The sequence below is a fragment of the Bombina bombina genome, chromosome 1 (assembly GCF_027579735.1).
Source record: "Bombina bombina isolate aBomBom1 chromosome 1, aBomBom1.pri, whole genome shotgun sequence".
In the NCBI taxonomy this organism is placed as follows: domain Eukaryota; kingdom Metazoa; phylum Chordata; class Amphibia; order Anura; family Bombinatoridae; genus Bombina; species Bombina bombina.
Window position 1 is genome coordinate 1,252,630,644 of NC_069499.1, and position 22,739 is coordinate 1,252,653,382.

The 22,739-nt window shown below is 39.6% G+C and overlaps 1 protein-coding gene across 1 annotated transcript in view; it reads left to right on the forward strand.

The window, feature by feature from the left end:
* Positions 1 to 22,739, forward strand: part of LOC128664299 (DNA topoisomerase 1-like) — a 571,968-nt gene that overhangs the window by 317,397 nt on the left and 231,832 nt on the right. The window contains exons 7-8 of the mRNA XM_053719139.1: positions 18,807 to 19,095; positions 20,148 to 20,229. Of these exons, the coding sequence (XP_053575114.1) occupies positions 18,807 to 19,095; positions 20,148 to 20,229 (371 nt within the window). The remainder of the gene's footprint in view (positions 1 to 18,806; positions 19,096 to 20,147; positions 20,230 to 22,739) is intronic.

Consider the following 22,739-nt stretch of genomic DNA (forward strand, 5'->3'; position numbering starts at 1 on the left):
TGGGCAAAGAGGCATTCAGGTAAGTGGACTGGGATTCCTCCTCTGACGTCCTTTCACTCCCAACAGGTAACGGTCTGTATCTTTGCTCCAGAGAACACAGGTCAGACTTGAAACTCTGTATGTCGGTAAGCTGATTTCTTACGCCTCTGCCACAGAAACTTTTTCGGCTCCTTTCGAAAATGCATCCGCCAATCTTTACAGGTGCATCTACTGCTGCTTCAATATGATTAAGTCGACGCGCATTTCGCCCCACAATGCTGTGCGGTCGGGGCCTCGTCAGGACTGTCAATCAGGAATAGAACTTGCTGCTTTTATTGATTGCTCACCTGCCAGTATAGAGAGGTGTGTTTATACCAGCCAATCATCTTTGTTAAAGGTGTGACACCTAGTTTTAAGAAAAGCTGTTCGTTTACCCTTCTACTTCACTTTAATATTTACCTATAAAAAACATCAACAGGCACAGGGTTGATATAGATAAAAATGCAGTGTGATAGATCTCTGGCGGTTAAGCAAGATTAGTAGCAAGTTAGGAAGGAAACAAAAAATCATGGCATTTAGAAGAAAACCGAAGTGTGCAGAGTTGAAGCAAACTATGTCAAAAGGACACACAAAGTGAAACTAATTATTTTCCTGTGTATCTAGACAAAAGGTCTAGAGTAAATTAATGATTAGACTATACAAAGTGTTAGAAAAATAACAGCGACTTGTTCGCATTATGCCTTAATTTAAGGAGTACCATTGTTACCACTTATAGTACTTTGATCCTATGGATTGGCTGAGATGCAGCTTATAAGCTAAGGAAATTCCTTTCCACCTTGATTATTCCATAGATGATATTTATATAAATGGTAAAGATTGTGAATAAAATAGTATGAAGAAGTAATTATGTATTTAGCTATATAATACTATCTGTATTCGCTAGGAAAACTATTTTAGTTTAAGAAGGATCCATATTCTATTCTCTCATTCAGGCCAAGAGGGGACACTGTCTGAAGCACATATGTCCATCTTGCTTCTTTTTTAAGAAGACATGCATTATTATCCCCACCTCTACCATTCATGATTCCCTGGTCAATTGCTACAAACTTTAAGGAGGAAGTATTACTATTGTGGACATCTTTGAAATGTCGTGCTACACTAGTGTCTCTCTCATAAAGGATATCATCCCGGTGCTCCTGTATCCTGTCCTTGAACATGCGTTTGGTTTTACCTACATAGAACAGGGGACAGGAGCAGCTCAGGAGATATACCACACCAACGGTGTTACAATTAGAGAAGCATCTAATGTCAAAATGTTTCCCAGTATTTGCTGAAAATGTTTTACATTTGCGCATATAGGGACAGTATACGCAATGTCCACAGGGAAAGTTACCTTTTACTTGTTGGTGTCTATTCAACCAACATTTATCTGGTTCTGACCTCACAAATCTACTTTTGACTAAGTTATCCTTTAAGTTAGGAGATTTCTTTGCAGTCAAGAGGTTTGCTTCCAACTTTTTCTACAATTTTGTCATCAAGGGAAAGTAAATGCCAGTTGTGTGACAAAATCTCTTATATTTTGCCATTGGCAGTTGTAAGTGGTTATGAATCTAATATAGTTTTCATTCTTAACATTTTTCCTGCAATACAGCAGATCATTTCGCTTAAGTTTTCTTACTTTATTTAAAGTCGATTTTATCAAATTATGTGAATATCCTCTATCTAGAAAATTTTTACACATAATCTCTGCATGGTATTCAAATTTCATTTTTGAGGAACAATTCCTCTTTAGTCTTAGCAATTGGCCATAGGGGATTCCTTTCTTTAGGGACTCTGGGTGACCACTAGATGCCTCCAATAGGCTGTTAGTTGCCGTACTTTTACGATGGTTTTCAGTAGAAATGCTCAAGCCTTCTTTTTTAATGCAAATATCAAGGAACGGAAGCTCCTTTTCACTATATGTATATGTCAGTAAAATATTACGGTTGTTAATGTTGAGTGAATTGACAAATTCTTGTAGGCAGGCCAGGGGGCCATCCCAAAACATCAGGATATCATCCACATATCTAATCCAAAGGGACACACAGGAGCTGAACACATCCTCAAACTGCTCAAATATGTCCAACTCCCATGCTCCCAAATGCAGACATGCATATGTGGGTGCACATACTGGTCCCATTGCTGTCCCCCTGACCTGCCTATAAATAGAACCATCGAATTCAAAAACATTATTCTCAAGAATAAACCTTAATAGGTCTATTACAAAGGTTGTATGTTGGTCACTTCCAGAACCCCTGGTTTTCAAAAAGTGTTCACTGGCTTTAATTCCTGCCTCATGCGGAATTGATGAGTAGAGGCTCTCTACATCAAGGGATACAAGGATTGTATTGGGGGAGACAGTTACATCGTCCAATTTGCGCAAAAGATCTGGGGTATCCTTTACGTAAGAAGGAAGGGAAAGAAGAAATGGTCTTAGGAAAAAATCCACATATTGTCCGATATGTTCACTGATGCCCCCTATCCCCGACACAATTGGTCTCACAGGTGGATGGCATTTATTCTTGTGAATCTTCGGGATAATGTAAAAGGTGGGCATCACTGGACAAACCGGATTCATAAATTTAAACTCATCTAAAGAGATCAACCCTTCCATTTTGTAAAATGTGATAGTTTTGATTTCATCAAAATCAATGGATTTCTCTGAAGTCTTTCATATTGGGTCTTATCTAGAAGTTGCCTTTTTTGCCTCATTTAAGTAGTAAGTTTCATCTAATAGGACTAAATTTCCTCCCTTATTGGCCGGCTTGTAAATAATTCCCTTAGCTGACATGAGTTCCATAATGGCATTCCTTTCCTTGAGGGATAAATTATCAACCCAAATCCAATCATCAGGTAATTGCTCAATTTCTTGTTCAACAGATTTTACAAATAGTGAAATAGCAGGAACCTGTGCAATTGAAGGCATGAATGTGGATTTCGGTTTTAGCTTGGTTCTAAAAATTGTATCACTTTCACGGAATGTAGTACGTCCCTCACTGTCAGCTAAGAGTGATGTTAACGCCTTTTGTGCTTCATTTTCTTTTTTACTTTCTGAAACTTGATGAAGGGTATAGTGTAATGATATCCTTTATGAGAGAGACACTAGTGTAGCACGACATTTCAAAGATGTCCACAATAGTAATACTTCCTCCTTAAAGTTTGTAGCAATTGACCAGGGAATCATGAATGGTAGAGGTGGGGATAATAATGCATGTCTTCTTAAAAAAGAAGCAAGATGGACATATGTGCTTCAGACAGTGTCCCCTCTTGGCCTGAATGAGAGAATAGAATATGGATCCTTCTTAAACTAAAATAGTTTTCCTAGCGAATACAGATAGTATTATATAGCTAAATACATAATTACTTCTTCATACTATTTTATTCACAATCTTTACCATTTATATAAATAATATCTATGGAATAATCAAGGTGGAAAGGAATTTCCTTAGCTTATAAGCTGCATCTCAGCCAATCCATAGGATCAAAGTACTATAAGTGGTAACAATGGTACTCCTTAAATTAAGGCATAATGCGAACAAGTCGCTGTTATTTTTCTAACACTTTGTATAGTCTAATCATTAATTTACTCTAGACCTTTTGTCTAGATACACAGGAAAATAATTAGTTTCACTTTGTGTGTCCTTTTGACATAGTTTGCTTCAAGCTCTGCACACTTCGGTTTTCTTCTAAATGCCGTGATTTTTTGTTTCCTTCCTAACTTGCTACTAATCTTGCTTAACCGCCAGAGATCTATCACACTGTATTTTTATCTATATCAACCCTGTGCCTGTTGATGTTTTTTTATAGGTAAATATTAAAGTGAAGTAGAAGGGTAAACGAACAGCTTTTCTTAAAACTAGGTGTCACACCTTTAACAAAGATGATTGGCTGGTATAAACACACCTCTCTATACTGGCAGGTGAGCAATCAATAAAAGCAGCAAGTTCCATTCCTGATTGATTGACAGTCCTGACGAGGCCCCGACCGCACAGCATTGTGAGGCGAAACGCGCGTCGACCTAATCATATTGAAGCAGCAGTAGATGCACCTGTAAAGATTGGCGGGTGCATTTTCGAAAGGAGCCGGAAAAGTTTCTGTGGCAGAGGCGTAAGAAATCAGCTTACCGACATACGGAGTTTCAAGTCTGACCTGTGTTCTCTGGAGCAAAGATACAGACCGTTACCTGTTGGGAGTGAAAGGACGTCAGAGGAGGAATCCCAGTCCACTTACCTGAATGCCTCTTTGCCCAGCATACCCGGATCACGCTGCAACAAACAAGGTCGTATGCATTTGTTACAATTACATGCGCTGCTCAAGGATAACGAGCTGAAAATTGCTGAGATTGGAGATATCAGGTGAAATGATATTTGAGGACGCTCTTACCTCGATAATGTCAGTTTCGACCAGTAGTGTTTAATGCCTTATCAGTGACTTAGAGACTCTAAGCAATATACTACATCAAGTCTTTTCATCAGGACTTTGCACATTAAGATTGATATATCTTTCAGTGTTCTCAGTCACTATTTGTTGACATTATCCGCTAACCTTTGTATCTATGTATCTCTGTTGTTTTGTGGCTCATATTATGTCCTACGGTAATCTGTATACACATACATACTGTGGTCTATTTATCCACTTTAGTGGGGCCCCACATGTGATATGACAATTGCATGCTAGCTTTGTTTCTATAAGGAATAAATATCATGGCTTTTTGAGTTAACCGAGGTGTGTCAGATGTTTTTTGTGTCTGGATACTAATGTTTCAGCCTTTAATCTGCATATCAGATCAATTAGGAGTATTTTGCGCTGAGTGCTGTATTCCCCTTCTTTACACATAGTATTCTCATACAGCTCTGCTATGTATATATATTTTTCTTCTATAAAAATATACTGAATCTATATAATTTATTTTGGGGTCTGCACCAGGCCTATGTTCAGCTAAACACTGGCTAGGTATAAAATTCTGTTAGTTTTTTCAAATTTATAAACACTATTTACTAGGTGTTTTTGAAAAGTATAGTTTCTCTCCCTATTGCTATTTTTAGTTTATATATATATATATATATATATATATATATATATATATATATATATATATATTTATTTATTTATATATTTATTTATAAAATATTTTACCAGGAAGGATACATTGAGATTTCTCTCATTTTCAAGTATGTCCTGGGATCACAAAACATTGCATTGATACAATTGGGTACAATAAAATACAAAAACAATAATAATACACAATATATGCAAACATTTAACATAGAGCAGGTACGAAATATTTAATCAACCATGACAGGAGCATTCTGTTTTGAGATATGTATGTATGTGTGTGTGTATGTATATATATATATGTATATATGTATGTATATATGTGTGTGTGTGTCATGTAATTGGCAAGAATCCATGAGCTAGTGACGTATGGGATATACAATCCTACCAGGAAGGGCAAAGTTTCCCAAACCTGAAAATGCCTATAAATACACCCCTCACCACACCCACAAATCAGTTTTACAAACTTTGCCTCCTATGGAGGTGGTGAAGTAAGTTTGTGCTTGATTTTCTATGTTGATGTGCGCTTCTCAGCATTTTGAAGCCAGATTCCTCTGAGTACAGAGAATGTCAGAGGGATGTGAAGGGAGTATCACCTATTCTATGGTTTTCCTTGCGGGAAATCTTTTCATAGGGGTTCTGATATCGGTTTTAGAGATTCATCTCCTACCTCCCTTTTTCAGATCGACGATATACTCTCATATTCCATTACCTCTACTGATAACGGTTTCAGTACTGGTTTGGCTATCTGCTATATGTGGATGGGGTGCCTTTCGGTAAGTATGTTTTCATTACTTAAGACACTCTCAGCTATGGTTTGGCACTTTATGTATTAATATAAAGTTCTAAATATATGTATTGTACTTATATTTGCCATGAGTCAGGTTTATGTATATTTTCTTTTGCAGACTATTAGTTTCATATTTGGGAAAAAAACCTATTCATGAAAATTATTTTTTTTACCTAGGGTTTATTTTTTTTTTTCAGTTTCTCATTTTTCGCGGGCAAAATTAGGCTCACGAGGTCGCAAAATGCTGATGTTTATTGCATCATTTTTGGCGCAAATTCATAATTTCCGGCGTCTTAGTTGACACCGAGTTTCCTTACACAAGGTTGCGTCTGCAATGATGCGAGTGTGTCATTTCCGGATGATGTTGGCGCCAAAAAAATTAATTTCTTTTTTAAGACACAATGGCCTAGATTTGGAGTTCGGCGGTAAAAGGGCTGTTAACGCTCCGCGGGCTTTTTTCTGGCCGCACCATAAATTTAACTCTGGTATCGAGAGTTAAAACAAATGCTGCGTTAGGCTCCAAAAAAGGAGCGTAGAGCATTTTTACAGCAAATGCAACTCTCGATACCAGAGTTGCTTACGGACGCGGCCGGCCTCAAAAACGTGCTCGTGCACGATTCTCCCATAGGAAACAATGGGACTGTTTGAGCTGAAAAAAAAACCTAACACCTGCAAAAAAGCAGCGTTCAGCTCCTAACGCAGCCCCATTGATTCCTATGGGGAAACACTTCCTACGTCTGCACCTAACACTCTAACATGTACCCCGAGTCTAAACACCCCTAACCTTACACTTATTAACCCCTAATCTGCCGCCCCCGCTATCGCTGACCCCTGCATATTTTTTTTAACCCCTAATCTGCCGCTCCGTAAACCGCCGCAACCTACGTTATCCCTATGTACCCCTAATCTGCTGCCCTAACATCGCCGACCCCTATGTTATATTTATTAACCCCTAATCTGCCCCCCACAACGTCGCCGACACCTACCTACACTTATTAACCCCTAATCTGCCGAGCGGACCTGAGCGCTACTATAATAAAGTTATTAACCCCTAATCCGCCTCACTAACCCTATCATAAATAGTATTAACCCCTAATCTGCCCTCCCTAACATCGCCGACACCTAACTTCAATTATTAACCCCTAAACTTCCGATCGGAGCTCACCGCTATTCTAATAAATGGATTAACCCCTAAAGCTAAGTCTAACCCTAACACTAACACCCCCCTAAGTTAAATATAATTTTTATCTAACGAAATAAATTAACTCTTATTAAATAACTTATTCCTATTTAAAGCTAAATACTTACCTGTAAAATAAATCCTAATATAGCTACAATATAAATTATAATTATATTATAGCTATTTTAGGATTAATATTTATTTTACAGGCAACTTTGTAATTATTTTAACCAGGTACAATAGCTATTAAATAGTTAAGAACTATTTAATAGTTACCTAGTTAAAATAATAACAAATTTACCTGTAAAATAAATCCTACCCTAAGATATAATTAAACCTAACACTACCCTATCAATAAAATAATTAAACTACCTACAATTACCTACAATTAACCTAACACTACACTATCAATAAATTAATTAAACACAATTGCTACAAATAAATACAATTAAATAAACTAGCTAAAGTACAAAAAATAAAAAAGAACTAAGTTACAGAAAATAAAAAAATATTTACAAACATAATAAAAATATTACAACAATTTTAAACTAATTACACCTACTCTAAGCCCCCTAATAAAATAACAAAGCCCCCCAAAATAAAAAATTCCCTACCCTAGTCTAAATTAAAAAAGTTACAAGCTCTTTTACCTTACCAGCCCTGAACAGGGCCCTTTGCGGGGCATGCCCCAAGAATTTCAGCTCTTTTGCCTGTAAAAAAAAACATACAATACCCCCCCCCAACATTACAACCCACCACCCACATACCCCTAATCTAACCCAAACCCCCCTTAAATAAACCTAACACTAATCCCCTGAAGATCTTCCTACCTTGTCTTCACCATCCAGGTATCACCGATCCGTCCTGGCTCCAAGATCTTCATCCAACCCAAGCGGGGGTTGGCGATCCATAATCCGGTGCTCCAAAGTCTTCCTCCTATCCGGCAAGAAGAGGACATCCGGACCGGCAAACATCTTCTCCAAGCGGCATCTTCGATCTTCTTCCATCCGGTGCGGAGCGGGTCCATCTTGAAGCAGGCGACGCGGATCCATCCTCTTCTTCCGATGTCTCCCGACTAATGACTGTTCCTTTAAGGGACGTCATCCAAGATGGCGTCCCTCGAATTCCGATTGGCTGATAGGATTCTATCAGCCAATCGGAATTAAGGTAGGAATTTTCTGATTGGCTGATGGAATCAGCCAATCAGAATCTAGTTCAATCCGATTGGCCGATCCAATCAGCCAATCAGATTGAGCTCGCATTCTATTGGCTGATCGGAACAGCCAATAGAATGCGAGCTCAATCTGATTGGCTGATTGGATCAGCCAATCGGATTGAACTTGATTCTGATTGGCTGATTCCATCAGCCAATCAGAAAATTCCTACCTTAATTCCGATTGGCTGATAGAATCCTATCAGCCAATCGGAATTCGAGGGACGCCATCTTGGATGACGTCCCTTAAAGGAACAGTCATTAGTCGGGAGACATCGGAAGAAGAGGATGGATCCGCGTCGCCTGCTTCAAGATGGACCCGCTCCGCACCGGATGGAAGAAGATCGAAGATGCCGCTTGGAGAAGATGTTTGCCGGTCCGGATGTCCTCTTCTTGCCGGATAGGAGGAAGACTTTGGAGCACCGGATTATGGATCGCCAACCCCCGCTTGGGTTGGATGAAGATCTTGGAGCCAGGACGGATCGGTGATACCTGGATGGTGAAGACAAGGTAGGAAGATCTTCAGGGGATTAGTGTTAGGTTTATTTAAGGGGGGTTTGGGTTAGATTAGGGGTATGTGGGTGGTAGGTTGTAATGTTGGGGGGGGTATTGTATGTTTTTTTTTACAGGCAAAAGAGCTGAAATTCTTGGGGCATGCCCCGCAAAGGGCCCTGTTCAGGGCTGGTAAGGTAAAAGAGCTTGTAACTTTTTTAATTTAGAATAGGGTAGGGAATTTTTTATTTTGGGGGGCTTTATTTTATTAGGGGGCTTAGAGTAGGTTTAATTAGTTTAAAATTGTTGTAATATTTTTATTATGTTTGTAAATATTTTTTTATTTTCTGTAACTTAGTTCTTTTTTATTTTTTGTACTTTAGCTAGTTTATTTAATTGTATTTATTTGTAGCAATTGTGTTTAATTAATTTATTGATAGTGTAGTGTTAGGTTAATTGTAGGTAATTGTAGGTAGTTTATTTAATTATTTTATTGATAGGGTAGTGTTAGGTTTAATTATATCTTAGGGTAGGATTTATTTTACAGGTAAATTTGTTATTATTTTAACTAGGTAACTATTAAATAGTTCTTAACTATTTAATAGCTATTGTACCTGGTTAAAATAATTACAAAGTTGCCTGTAAAATAAATATTAATCCTAAAATAGCTATAATATAATTATAATTTATATTGTAGCTATATTAGGATTTATTTTACAGGTAAGTATTTAGCTTTAAATAGGAATAAGTTATTTAATAAGAGTTAATTTATTTCGTTAGATAAAAATTATATTTAACTTAGGGGGGTGTTAGTGTTAGGGTTAGACTTAGCTTTAGGGGTTAATCCATTTATTAGAATAGCGGTGAGCTCCGATCGGAAGTTTAGGGGTTAATAATTGAAGTTAGGTGTCGGCGATGTTAGGGAGGGCAGATTAGGGGTTAATACTATTTATGATAGGGTTAGTGAGGCGGGTTAGGGGTTAATAACTTTATTATAGTAGCGCTCAGGTCCGCTCGGCAGATTAGGGGTTAATAAGTGTAGGCAGGTGTCGGCGACGTTGAGGGGGGCAGATTAGGGGTTAATAAATATAATATAGGGGTCGGCGGTGTTAGGGGTAGCAGATTAGGGGTACATAGGGATAACGTAGGTGGCGGCGATTTGCGGTCGGTGGATTAGGGGTTAATTATTTTAAGTAGCTTGCGGCGACGTTGTGGGGGGCAGGTTAGGGGTTAATAAATATAATACAGGGGTCGGCGGGGTTAGGGGCAGCAGATTAGGGGTACATAAGTATAACGTAGGTGGCGGTCGGCAGATTAGGGGTTAAAAATTTTAATCGAGTGGCGGCGATGTGGGGGGAGCTCGGTTTAGGGGTACATAGGTAGTTTATGGGTGTTAGTGTACTTTAGGGTACAGTAGTTAAGAGCTTTATGAACCGGCGTTAGCCAGAAAGCTCTTAACTCCTGCTATTTTCAGGCGGCTGGAATCTTGTCGTTAGAGCTCTAACGCTCACTGCAGAAACGACTCTAAATACCAGCGTTAGAAAGATCCCATTGAAAAGATAGGCTACGCAAATGGCGTAGGGGGATCTGCGGTATGGAAAAGTCGCGGCTGAAAAGTGAGCGTTAGACCCTTTAATCACTGACTCCAAATACCAGCGGGCGCCCAAAACCAGCGTTAGGAGCCTCTAACGCTGGTTTTGACGGCTACCGCCGAACTCTAAATCTAGGCCTACGAGTCCACGGATCATCTTAATTACTAATGGAATATTCACCTCCTGGTCAGCCGGAGGAGGCAAAGAGCAACAGAGCAGAGCTGTTAAATTTCTCCTCCCTTCCCTCCCACTCCAGTCATTCTCTTTGCCTACGTTAGTGATAGGAAGAGGTAAAGTGAGGTGTTAGAATAGATTCTTCAATCAAGAGTTTATTCATTTTAAAGTAGTGCCAGAGTGTGCTACTTTGTTCTAGGGTGTAGCCGTAGTCCATATCAGTCTCTTCAGTAGAGCTTTTGGTGGCTTTAGAGCAATGGGGACTTGTGGGATATAATTCTCACTGTGCCTCCCATATATTTATGCTGCCCTAACCCTGATAGCCTAAGCAAGATTACTCAGGCTTTATCTTTTTTCCACAGGGCTATGGGAGGGAGAGGACACTCCTAAACCTGCTGAGCTGCCCTGCTGTCGGCAGATTTTCAAGGTAAGTGCTGATTTTTTTTCTGGGAAAAGAGGAAGTGGAGCACATTATTATTGGGACAATAGCCTCCTATAGATGAAAGGAGAGGACTTAACGACAGCACTTTCTGGGCACAGAGAAGATTAGGAGTGCGTTACAATGTCACAGGGTCTGAAGAAATAGGCTCAGTATGAAGTGACTTTTCTTTACTCCCGGTGGCTTAACTTTAAAATAAAATGCCAACCAGGAGATTGTTTTTCATATGCGCTACATGGTTCCAGCACTTAGAAGGGGCTTTTTACTACTTTCTCCAGTGAATTAACTTTAAAAGAACATACCGATCGGGAGTTTACTTTCAGAACGCCTACGATGGGCGGAGTATTTGAGCGCTAATTTAGTTGCACTCCACGGGCCTAGTACTTAGATAATCTACTACCGGTGGCTTAATATTAAAATATAGTGTCGACCGGGAAATTGTTTTCAGAACGCCCATGTTGGGCGGAGTTTTGTTAGCATCATTTTGAGATTGCGCTCCATGGTCCCAACACTAGGATAAACTTAGTATGAGGGGCTTATTTCTACTCCCGGTGGCTTCACTTTAGCATAGAAGGCCAACCGGGAGATTGCTTTCATAACGCCCACGATGGGCAGAGTTATGTTTAGCGCCATTTTGAGTCGTGCTCCATGGTCCAAACATTTAGATAAGCTTAGTATGAGAGGCTTTTCATTATTCCCGGGGGCTTCACTTTAGCATAGAAGGCCATCCGGGAGATTGCTTTCAAAATGCCTACGATGGGCGGAGCTATATGTAGCACAGATTTGAGGTGCACTTTACGGTCTCAGCACGGCTTCTCTTTAACATAAGATGTCCACCGGGAGATTACTTTTAAGCCACCCACAATGGGCGGAGCTAGGTGTGTGATGCACATTTGGGGTTGCGCTCTACTGTCTCAGCATTTCTGTGCTAAGAGAGGGTTGTAATATAAGTCCCCGTAGTGTTATCATGCATGTTAGGACAGGACAGACTATTGGAAGCGGTCCTTAAAATAACTTCTACTGCTGAGTACCGGTGTCAATAGGGGCAGGTACGCACCTCAGCAGCAAATTAAGCTGAGGTGTAGCTCTGTCTTATATTGATGCTGTAACTATTTAACAATGTCTGCACATCCAGATAAAAAACGGTTAAGTTTCAGAATTTAGAGACAGTAACGTTTTTATTATATTTATTTTTTTACAGGTTAATTTTTATTTAAAAAAAATATTTTTTTTTTATTGGATTAGACCCTTTTTCTGAACCAACTTCTCCTGAGGCGGATACTGTTCAGAAGTCTATTGGCAATGTTCAATATAGGATGCAAAAGTCTTCTCAAGTGTCCCTCAAGATTTTTTCGCCCATACATGCACTTCCTTGCAAGACATCGCTTCACTATTGTCATCAATGGCATTATCTGATACATTGTCTGTTTTTCCCATTCTATAGGGAAAGCGCAAGAGAATTTTTTTTTATTTTTTTTTAAAACCCCTTAATGACCGAACCATTTTTAAATTTTCTTACCCTTAATGACAATGGCTATTTTTACATTTCTGCAGTGTTTGCGTTTAGCTGTAATTTTCCTCGTACTCATTTACTGTACCCACACATATTATATACCGTTTTTCTCGTCATTAAATGGACTTTCTAAAGATACCATTATTTTCATCATATCTTATAATTTACTAAAAAAAATGATAAAATATGAGGAAAAAATGGAAAAAAACACACTTTTTCTAACTTTGACCCCCAAAATCTGTTACACATCTACAATCACCAAAAAACACCCATGCTAAATAGTTTATAAATTTTGTCCTGAGTTTAGAAATACCCAATGTTTACACGTTCTTTGCTTTTTTTGCAATTTATGGGGCAATAAATACAAGTAGCACTTTGCTATTTCCAAACTACTTTTCTTCAAAATTAGCACTAAGTTACTTTGGAACCCTGATATCTGTCAGGAATACCTGAATATCCCTTGACATGTATATATTTTGTTTTAGAATACATCCCAAAGTATTGATCTAGGCCCATTTTGGTATATTTCATGCCACCATTTCACCGCCAAATGCGATTTAAAAAAAAAAAGTTCACTTTTTCACAAATTTTGTCACAAACTTTAGGTTTCCCACTGAAATTATTTACAAACAGCTTCTGCAATTATGGCACAAATGGTTGTAAATGCTTCTCTGGGATCCCCTTTTTCAGAAATAACAGACTTATATGGCTTTGTGGTTGCTTTTTGGTAATTAGAAGGCTGCTAAATGCCGCTGCGCACCACACGTGTTTTATGCCCAGGAGTGAAGGGGTTAATTAGGGAGCTTGTAGGGTTAATTTTAGCTTTAGTGTAGTAGACAACCCCAAGTATTGATCTAGGCCCATTTTGGTATATTTTATGCCACTATTTCACCGCCAAATGCGAGCAAATAAAAAAAAAAACAACTTTACATTTTTCACAATTTTAGGTTTCTCACTGAAATTATTTACAAACAGCTTGTGCTATTATGGCACAAATGGTTGTAAATGCTTCCCTGGGATCCCCTTTGTTCAGAAATAGCAGACTTATATGGCTTTGGCGTTGCTTTTTGGTAATTAGAAGGCCACTAAATGCTGCTGCGCACCACACGTGAATTATGCCCAGCAGTGAAGGGGTTAAATTAGGTAGCTTGTAGGGAGCTTGCAGGGTTAATTTTAGAGATCAGCCTCCCACCTGACACATCCCACCCCCTGATCCCTCCCAAACAGCTCTCTTCCCTCCCCCACCCCACAATTGTTCCCGCCATCTTAAGTACTGGCAGAAAGTCTGCCAGTACTAAATAAGTTTTTTTTTTTTTTTTTTTTTTTTAAATAAAAGTAATAAAATATTTAGTTGTGATGGACCCCTGCCTTAGCACCAACCTCCCTGATCCCCCCCTCCAGCTCTCTAAGCCTCTCCCCTACCTAATTACCGCCATCTTGGGTACTGGCAGCTGTCTGCCAGTACCCAGTTTGGCCCCACAAACCAAAGTATTTTAATTTTATTTATAACTTTTATTTTTATTTTTAATTATTTCTGTAGTGTAGCAGCCCCCCCCACAATACCCCCACCCCCTCCCCCTCCCAGATCCTTTTATACGTAAAAAAAAACAAAAACTTTTTTTTCCCCCTTCCTTCATTGGTGTCAGTGTGGCTAATGTGTGCACGTACATGTGCACGCGCCCCCCATCCACGCGTGCCCCGTGCACGTGTGCATGCATCGTGCACATGCTCCCTCCTCCCACCCGGACAATCGGACATCAGCACCATCACTACCGGTGCAGAGAGGGCCACAGAGTGCCTCTCTCTGCATCGGAGGCTTGTAAAGGGGTATTGCAGGATGCCTCCATATCGAGGCATCACTGCAATACCCTCAGAGCTGCTGGAAGCGATTGTGATCACTTCCAGCACTCTGTTAGACAACTGACGTACCAGGTACGTCTATTGTCATTAACAGTTAGTTTTTGCATGACAAATTTATTTATTTTTTTGCACGATGAGTCCATGGCCCGCCCTGTTCTTGTAAGACAGGCTGTGGGTTATTGTAAACTTCAGACACCTCTGCACCTTGGCTTTTTCTTTCTCTTCCTAATTTCAGTCGAATGACTGGAGTGGGAGTGAAGGGAGGAGCTATTTAACAACTCTGCTGTGGTGCTCTTTGCCACCTCCTGCTGGCCAGGAGGTGAATATCCCATTAGTAATTAAGATGATCCGTGGACTCATCGTGTCAAAAAAGAAATACATTTATCAGGTAAGCATAAATTTTCTTTTTGCATTGTGCGTCATACTTGGCATCAAATGTCATTATTTAAAACCCCATTTCCTATATGCCTCTTGCCTTTTTCTATGTCAGAGGGCTATGCTGTTTGCATTTTTTTTTCCCATTCCTGAAACTGCCATATAAGGAAATTGATAATTTTGCTTTATATGTTGTTTTTTCTCTTACATTTGAAAGATGTATCAATCTGATCCTGTCTCAGATACCACTGTTGGAACCCTGCTGCCTGATAGCAGTTCTACCAAAGCTAAGTGTAGATTTATATTATATCTCCAGCTGTGGTATGTAATAGTTGTCATGATAAGCTTTTAGATGCAGAGAATGTATCCATCAGTTCTAGTACTATGCCTGTTGTTCCTTCAACATCTAATGTACATGATATCCCTGTGAATATAAAATATTTTATTGCTGATTCAATTCAGGAGGCTTTGTCTGCTATTCCACCTTCTAATAAAACGTAAAAGGTCTTTTAAAACTTCTCATAAGGTTGATGAAATTTCAAATGATCGACAACATACTGAATTCTCCTCTGATGAGGATCTACCTGATTCAGAAGATCCTAACTCGAATATTGACACTGAAAAATCTATTTATCTATTTAAAATGGAGTATATTTGTTCCTTGTTAAGAGGTGTTGATTACTTTGGATATTGAGGAAACTAGTCCTCTAAATACTAAAACTAGTAAACGTTTAAATTCTGTTTTATAAACCTCCTGTAGTTACTCCAGAGGTTTTTCCAGTTCCTGATGTGATTTATATTTCTAAGGAATGGAATAGGCCTAATACTTTTATCCCTTCTTCAAGGTTTAAAAAATTGTATCCTTTGCCAGCAGTTAGATTGGAGTTTTGGGAAAAGATCCCCAAAGTTGAAGGGGCTATTTCTACTCTTGCCAAATGTACTGCTATTCCTATAGAAGATAGTACTTCCTTTAAGGACCCTTTAGATAGAAAACTTGAATCTTATCTAAGGAAAGCTTATTTATATTCTGGCTATCTTCTCAGGCCTGCCATTTCTATGGCTGATGTTTCAGCTGCATCAACTTTTTGGTTGGAAAGTTTAGCGCAACAGGAAACAGATCCTGATTTGTCTAGCATTGTTCGCTTGCTTCAACATGCTAATCATTTTATCTGTGATGCCATTTTTTGTTATCATCAAAATTGATGTTAGGGCTTTGTGGCTCAGATATTGGAATACTGGCATGATATCTAAGTCTAGATTACTATCTCTTTTCAAGGTAACAATTTGGTCCAATCCAAGAAACCAAAGCCAGTCCCCAAGTCTGCATGAAGGTGCAGGCCTCATTCCAGCTCAGCTGTTAGGGGCAGATTAAACTTTTTTTCCAAAACATTTGGGCAGATTTTGTCCAAAATCAATGGATTCAGAGTTTTGTCTCAAGGGTATCGAATTGGATTCAGAGTAAGACCTCCTGTGAGAAGATTCTTTCTCTCATGCATCCCAGAAAATCCAGTGAAGGTTCAGGTTTTTCTGAAGTGTTTCAGATCTGGAGCTTTCGGGGTAATCATACCACTTCCATTTCAGGAACAGGGTCTGGGGTTTTATTCAAATCTATTCATTGTCCCAAAGAAAGAAAATTCATTCAGGCCAGTTCTGGATCTGAAATTTTTTAATCGCTTTGTAAGAGAGTCAACATTCAAGATGTTGACTACTCTGCCTTTTGTTCAGCAAGGTCATTATATGTCCACGATAGACTTACAGGAAGCATATCTTCATATTCCGATTCATCCAGACCACTATCGGTTTCTGAGATTCTCTTTTCTAGACAAGCATTACCAATTTGTTGCTCTTCCATTTGACTTAGCGACAGCTCCAACAATCTTTTCAAAGGTTCTTGGTGCCCTACTCTCTGGAATCAGAGAACGGGGTATTGTGGTTTTTCCTTATTTGGACGATATCTTGGTACTAGCTCAGTCTTTACATTCTGCCGAATCTCACATGAATCAACTAGTGTTGTTTCTTCAAAGACATGGTTGGAGGATCAATTTACCAAAACATTTCAAGATTCCTCCGACAAGGGTCACCTTTTTAGGTTTCCAGATAGATTCAGTGTCCATGACTCTGTCTCTAACGGACAAGAGATGATTAAAATTGGTTTCAGCTTGTCGGAACCTTCAGTCTCAATCATTCCCTTCAGTAGCTATGTGCATGGAAGTTTTAGGTCTCATGACTGCAGCATCGGACACGATCCCCTTTGCTCGTTTTCATATGAGACCTCTCCAGCTTTGTATGCTGAATCAGTGGTGCAGGGATTATACAAAGATATCAGAATTAATATCCTTAAATCCCAATGTTCGACTCTCTCTGACTTGGTGGTTAGATCACCATCGTATAGTTCAAGGGTCTTCTTTTGTTCATCCAACCTGGACTGTGATCGCAACAGATGTAAGTCTTTCAGGTTGGGGAGCTGTCTGGGGATTTATGACAGCACAAGGGGTTTGGAAATCTCAAGAGGTGAGGTTACCAATCAATATTTTAGAACTCCATGCTATTTTCAGGGCTCTTCAGGTTTGGCCTCTGTTGAAGGGAGAACCGTTCATTTGTTTTCAGACAGACAATATCACAACTGTGGCATATGTCAATCATCAGGGTGGGACTCACAGTCCCCAAGCTATGAAAGAAGTATCTTGGATACTTTCTTGGGCAGAATCCAGCTCCTGTCTAATTTCTGCAGTTCATATCCCATGTGTAGACAATTGGGAAGTGGATTATCTCAGCCGTCAGACTTTACATCCGGGGGAGTGGTCGCTCCATCCAGATGTGTTTTCTCAGATTGTTCAGATGTGTTATGTCTTCCAGAAATAGATCTGATGGCTTCCTATCTAAACAAGAAACTTCCCGGACACGGATATCCAACTGAGACACACCGGAGGGGTAAGCAAAAAGCCCGAATTATCCCTAGGACTACCTCCCAAAGCATCAACCCATATTGACAAGGGGTCAGACATTTAGGTGGGGGAGCCATAACATAATAAAAATAGAACGCAGACAAGAGGACAGTGGCGCAAAAATACGCCATTTTGAAAGCAGCGCCACATTATATCGATGCTACGGCTTCACTAATAAAGACTGCATTACCCCACATAAATATACCTAAAAGGGAAAAGAAAAGGCTACAAGAACAGGAGCAGATCACTCTCAGAGGCTCCTAACAGGGCATTTATTTGAAAATTGGTCCGGGTGAAGGGAAAGTGCACCACAGTGAAAATAGACGATACACTCCTCATACACATTGAATCAACCAATTTTTCGAACTGTATTCACAATATATGTCAGTAAACATTAAGATAAAGCAGCAGAAAGGGGAATTAGTTTCATTACCCCACGTACACAGACAGAAACCTGCTGAATAATCTGTCCCTCAAACACGGAAACCACTAGACAGCTGCAGGGCCAGCTCACAGGAAATATAAAAATCTAAAACCCTCTAACTTCAGACATCCTTACTGTTGTCCTGGAGATTCAGATAGGGGTGCACTACAACTTCTGGGAGCAGAAGAGAATAGATTACCAGAAACACCCTAAATATATACATATAAAGATATCACAACATCACTGATTTCCCAGAGGAAGTGAAGGCTGCAGAAATATGAAACTGTGTGATGGGCCTAATGTTTGAAATGTGAACAACTACTCAGATTATGCTGGCGGAAAAGATTCTTTAGCTACAACAAAGAAAACTGCGTCATATTGATGTTTATGATGATATAGAAATAACATTCACACCTCTTGTTGCTATTTCTAACTATTGCCTGCTTTACCAATTACATCAAGGAAAACTCAGGGTCACGCTAACAAGTGAGGGGATATAGGTTGCTACAACTTATAATTTTGAACACGTCTGCAGCCTAAACAGCTACTGAGCAAAGGGGCTATTCACTTATTTATTTCTCTTACCTCCCTCCTTTTTTGCAAATCTCTTGATTACACTTACCCAACTCCAAAATGGCCGCTAAAAGAGCCACTAAGGGCGATAAAACAATCAAGCCAACAGCCATGTCAACATTTTTTAAGTCCTCCCAAACAAATAAACAAACTTTGGGCACAGAAGCAGACAAAGAATCTGACACTGAAGCTCATCAACAATTACAAGATGACAGCCCGATAACAAAGGCTGACCTTAAGCTCTTGGTTTCCAAGAAAGATATTGCAGATAACTTCGAGAAGCTTTGGGAGAAGATCGATTCTATACATTCATCAGTAACAAGCAGCCTCTCTGAATTCAAGACTGAACTACTTGAGTTGGGTAATAGAGTCGAGACACTGGAAGATCAAAAAGACGCCATGGTGGAACAAGTAGATGAGATATCCCAAGACTTGGCGACACAACAACAAATGTTAGAAGAATTTCAAGACAAAATGGAGGACTTGGAGAACAGGAGCAGGAGGAACAATATCCGCCTTAAAGGGGTTCTAGAAGAAGTCACTCCAGCGGATATCCCAGCATACCTTACTCAACTCTTCACTCAAATTACAAATTCTCCATCAGACTATGTTTTTCATATCGAGAGAGCCCACAGAGCGCTAAAGCCTAGGCCTAAACCAGGTCTGCCCCCAAGAGACATTATAATTAAACTAACATTCTTTCCAGATAAAGATAAAATTCTGCAGTCTGCAAGGAAAAATCCAACTCTCAAATTTCAAGGCAACGTGATACAGTTCTACCAAGACCTTAGTGTACGAACACTTCAGAGGAGGGGAACATTACGCCCTCTTACCACTATACTCAGGAAACACCAAATACAGTATAGATGGGGATTCCCATTCGCCCTGCACATAATAAAAGACTCAGACAATTACGCTAAAAGACCCAGAAGACATACCAGAGATCTGTAAGATCCTATCTTTAGAAATACCCAACATCCCTGCAGCAACAACGACTCCGACAAGGGGTAAAAACACAGACAGGCAACCAGACCCACCAAAATGGCAGACAATAAACCATAAAAAACAAAAACTCAGAGAAACAAGAGGGAAAATTTCCTAGAAGACCCTTTGCAATACCAGAGCAAACATGGATACATGCTCTCCACAACAAAGTGATTGGAGAAGATCGATGATTAAAGAGACTAAATGAGATAACTCTAGTTTGCCTTACAAACACATGTGAGGAAGAAGGCATGTGTGTTTTGACCCTTTGCGGGGACATTGAGAGGGAGCCCCACTTCTGGAGCTCTCTTCCAGGCTGCAGTTGCAGGGGTCCTATGATGCAGTTAGGGACACAGGTCCCCCCAGCATAACAGACTTTTTTTTTTCTTTTTTTACCTTTGCGTATCTTCACAATACTTTACAGTTTACCTATTGAGAGCCCTATGGTTAAGGGCTTTAAACAGTTATTTACTAAGTTTGCATTCATGTATTTTCTTTTTGATTCCCTCCTCCCTCCCAGTGACGACACAACAATGATCACCTACTCTAACCATGACTTGCGGGAAACCATCCAGCTAAACAGCCAGTCTAGAGACTCTCAGGTAATAGATGTCTTTATACATTACACTAAAACACATAAATCAACATGCTCCCTAAAATAAAGATACTATCCCACAATGTAAGAGGGTTAAATACTGATGTTAAAAGGCGCATCGCAATGACACAATACACATCTCTGCATGCTAATATACTATTCCTCCAAGAGACCCACTTTCTCGAGAACAAAATCCCAAAATATTGGGCGAAACACTTTAACATACACTATCACTCCACAGCAACATCTAAAAAGAGTGGTACATCTATTCTGATCCACTCCTCATTCAATTTCACACAAGAAAGTATACTAACAGATACTGACGGGAGATACCTGATAGTGAGAGGTAGAATTTCAAATTCAGAAGTAACGCTCTGCAATATATATGCGCCAAACGAGAATCAACACGAATTCTTCAAACACATATCACACCTACTCACACAGTGGTCACACACTAAAATATTTTTAGCCGGAGATTTTAATATTACCATGATGCCCATTAGCCCAAATAACAACAAACCCTTAACCAACAAACAATCCAGACACAATCGCATAGTTAAATCAATTAAAGAAAGCCTATTACCTCATTCTCTGATAGAGACTTGGAACACTTTATATGGCCCAACAGGAGAGACCACATTCTATTCGGCAGCACATAAGACCTATGTTAGGTTGGATTATATATATGTGAGCCAGATCTTACAACCCCTACTCAACAGTTCTCAGATACACACTTGTGTGTGGTCTGACCACTCAATCCTCACCTTACAGGTGGAGGGATTGTGTGACCCAAAGAGAAGTAAAATGTGGACCTTTGACCCGTCATATATCAAAAAACCCCAAACACACGACAGCGTACTTAAACAATTACTGGAGTATTGGCAAATAAACACTAATACTGCTAGTAATCCAGGAATTACATGGGCAGCACACAAGGCAGTCATAAGGGGGATCCTCATTAAAGAAAAAACAACACAGGTCCAGCAATATAGACAACAATTAAAACTACACACTGAAATTGAAGAATTAGAGAAAAGACACAAACACTTCAAAACTAAAGCTATCCTAAACACTCTCAGCACCAAGCGAACTGCATTAGCCTCACTACTTCACTCACAAGCAACAAGGGCCATCCATAAAATTCAAGCACAATATTTTATATATGCAAACAAGCCAGATAGATACATGGCACATAAAATCAGAGAGAGATGTAGGATCTCTACGATCCCCGCTATTGAGACACCAAACAACACCCTAACATCACACCCTCAGGAAATAGTAGACATATTCGCGACATACTATGGAACATTATATGATGGGAAAAAAAGTTTCACATAATGAAGAGACAGACACATTAGCCGCAACATTTTTCTCCTAAGATTTGTTACGAACAATATCCAAAGAACAGGGGGACGCGCTTAACGCACCAATTTCCTGCATGGAAGTATTAGGGGCTATTAAGGATCTTAAACCCGGGAAGGCGGCGGGACCAGATGGCTTCCCTGCCGAATACTATAAACTTTTTAAAACAGCACTAACCCCACATTTAGTTAAATTTTGTAACTATATTATGGAGGGGGGAAATATACCACCAGAACTACTAGCTGCTAAAATAGTGGTGATTCCCAAACCTGCGAGAGACCATAGGAAATGTCAGAATTATCGCCCAATATCCCTTATCAATCAAGACCTTAAAATTTTTACGAAAATTATAGCGAATCGTCTCAAACATATTGTCCCACATCTAGTTCACCCAGATCAGGTGGGTTTTGTCAAAGGTAGAGAAGCCCCAGACAATATACTTGAAGTGACTAATCTCATTCAAATTTTGGGGGAGACACGAACGCCTTCTCTGCTCCTCTCTTTGGATGCGGAGAAGGCGTTCGACAGGATTGATTGGGACTACATGTTCTTAACATTAAGTAAAATGGGATTCGAAGGGGCATTTATAACAGCCTTGAGAACTATCTACTCATGCCCGGGAGCGCAAGTCTCAGCAGCAGGTTATAAATCAAAACCGTTCCCAATCCGAAATGGGACCAGACAGGGGTGTCCCCTCTCCCCACTGCTTTTTGCGCTATGTATAGAGCCTCTAGCGGCTAAAATTCGCTCGCAGCCAGACATAACGGGGATCAAGATAGATGCTTCGGAGTATAAATTAGCCCTCTTTGCGGACGATATTTTACTGACCTTGACAAACCCATTGATAACCCTACCCAATTTATACCAAACAATAAAGACTTTCTCTGACATTTCGGGGTTTAAGATTAATCCAGAAAAATGCGAAGCCCTACCAATCGCAATCCCCCAGCAAACCCAAACATTACTAGAAACGAACTTCAACTTCAAATGGATGAAACACACACTAAAATATCTAGGAATACACCTCCCGACCTGCCACACACAATTGTATAAAGTAAACTATATCCCTTTATTCAGACAAATTAAACAAGACCTCTCAAAATGGAAAAGCTTTAAGTTTTCATGGCTAGGTAGGGTAGCAGCAGTGAAAATGAA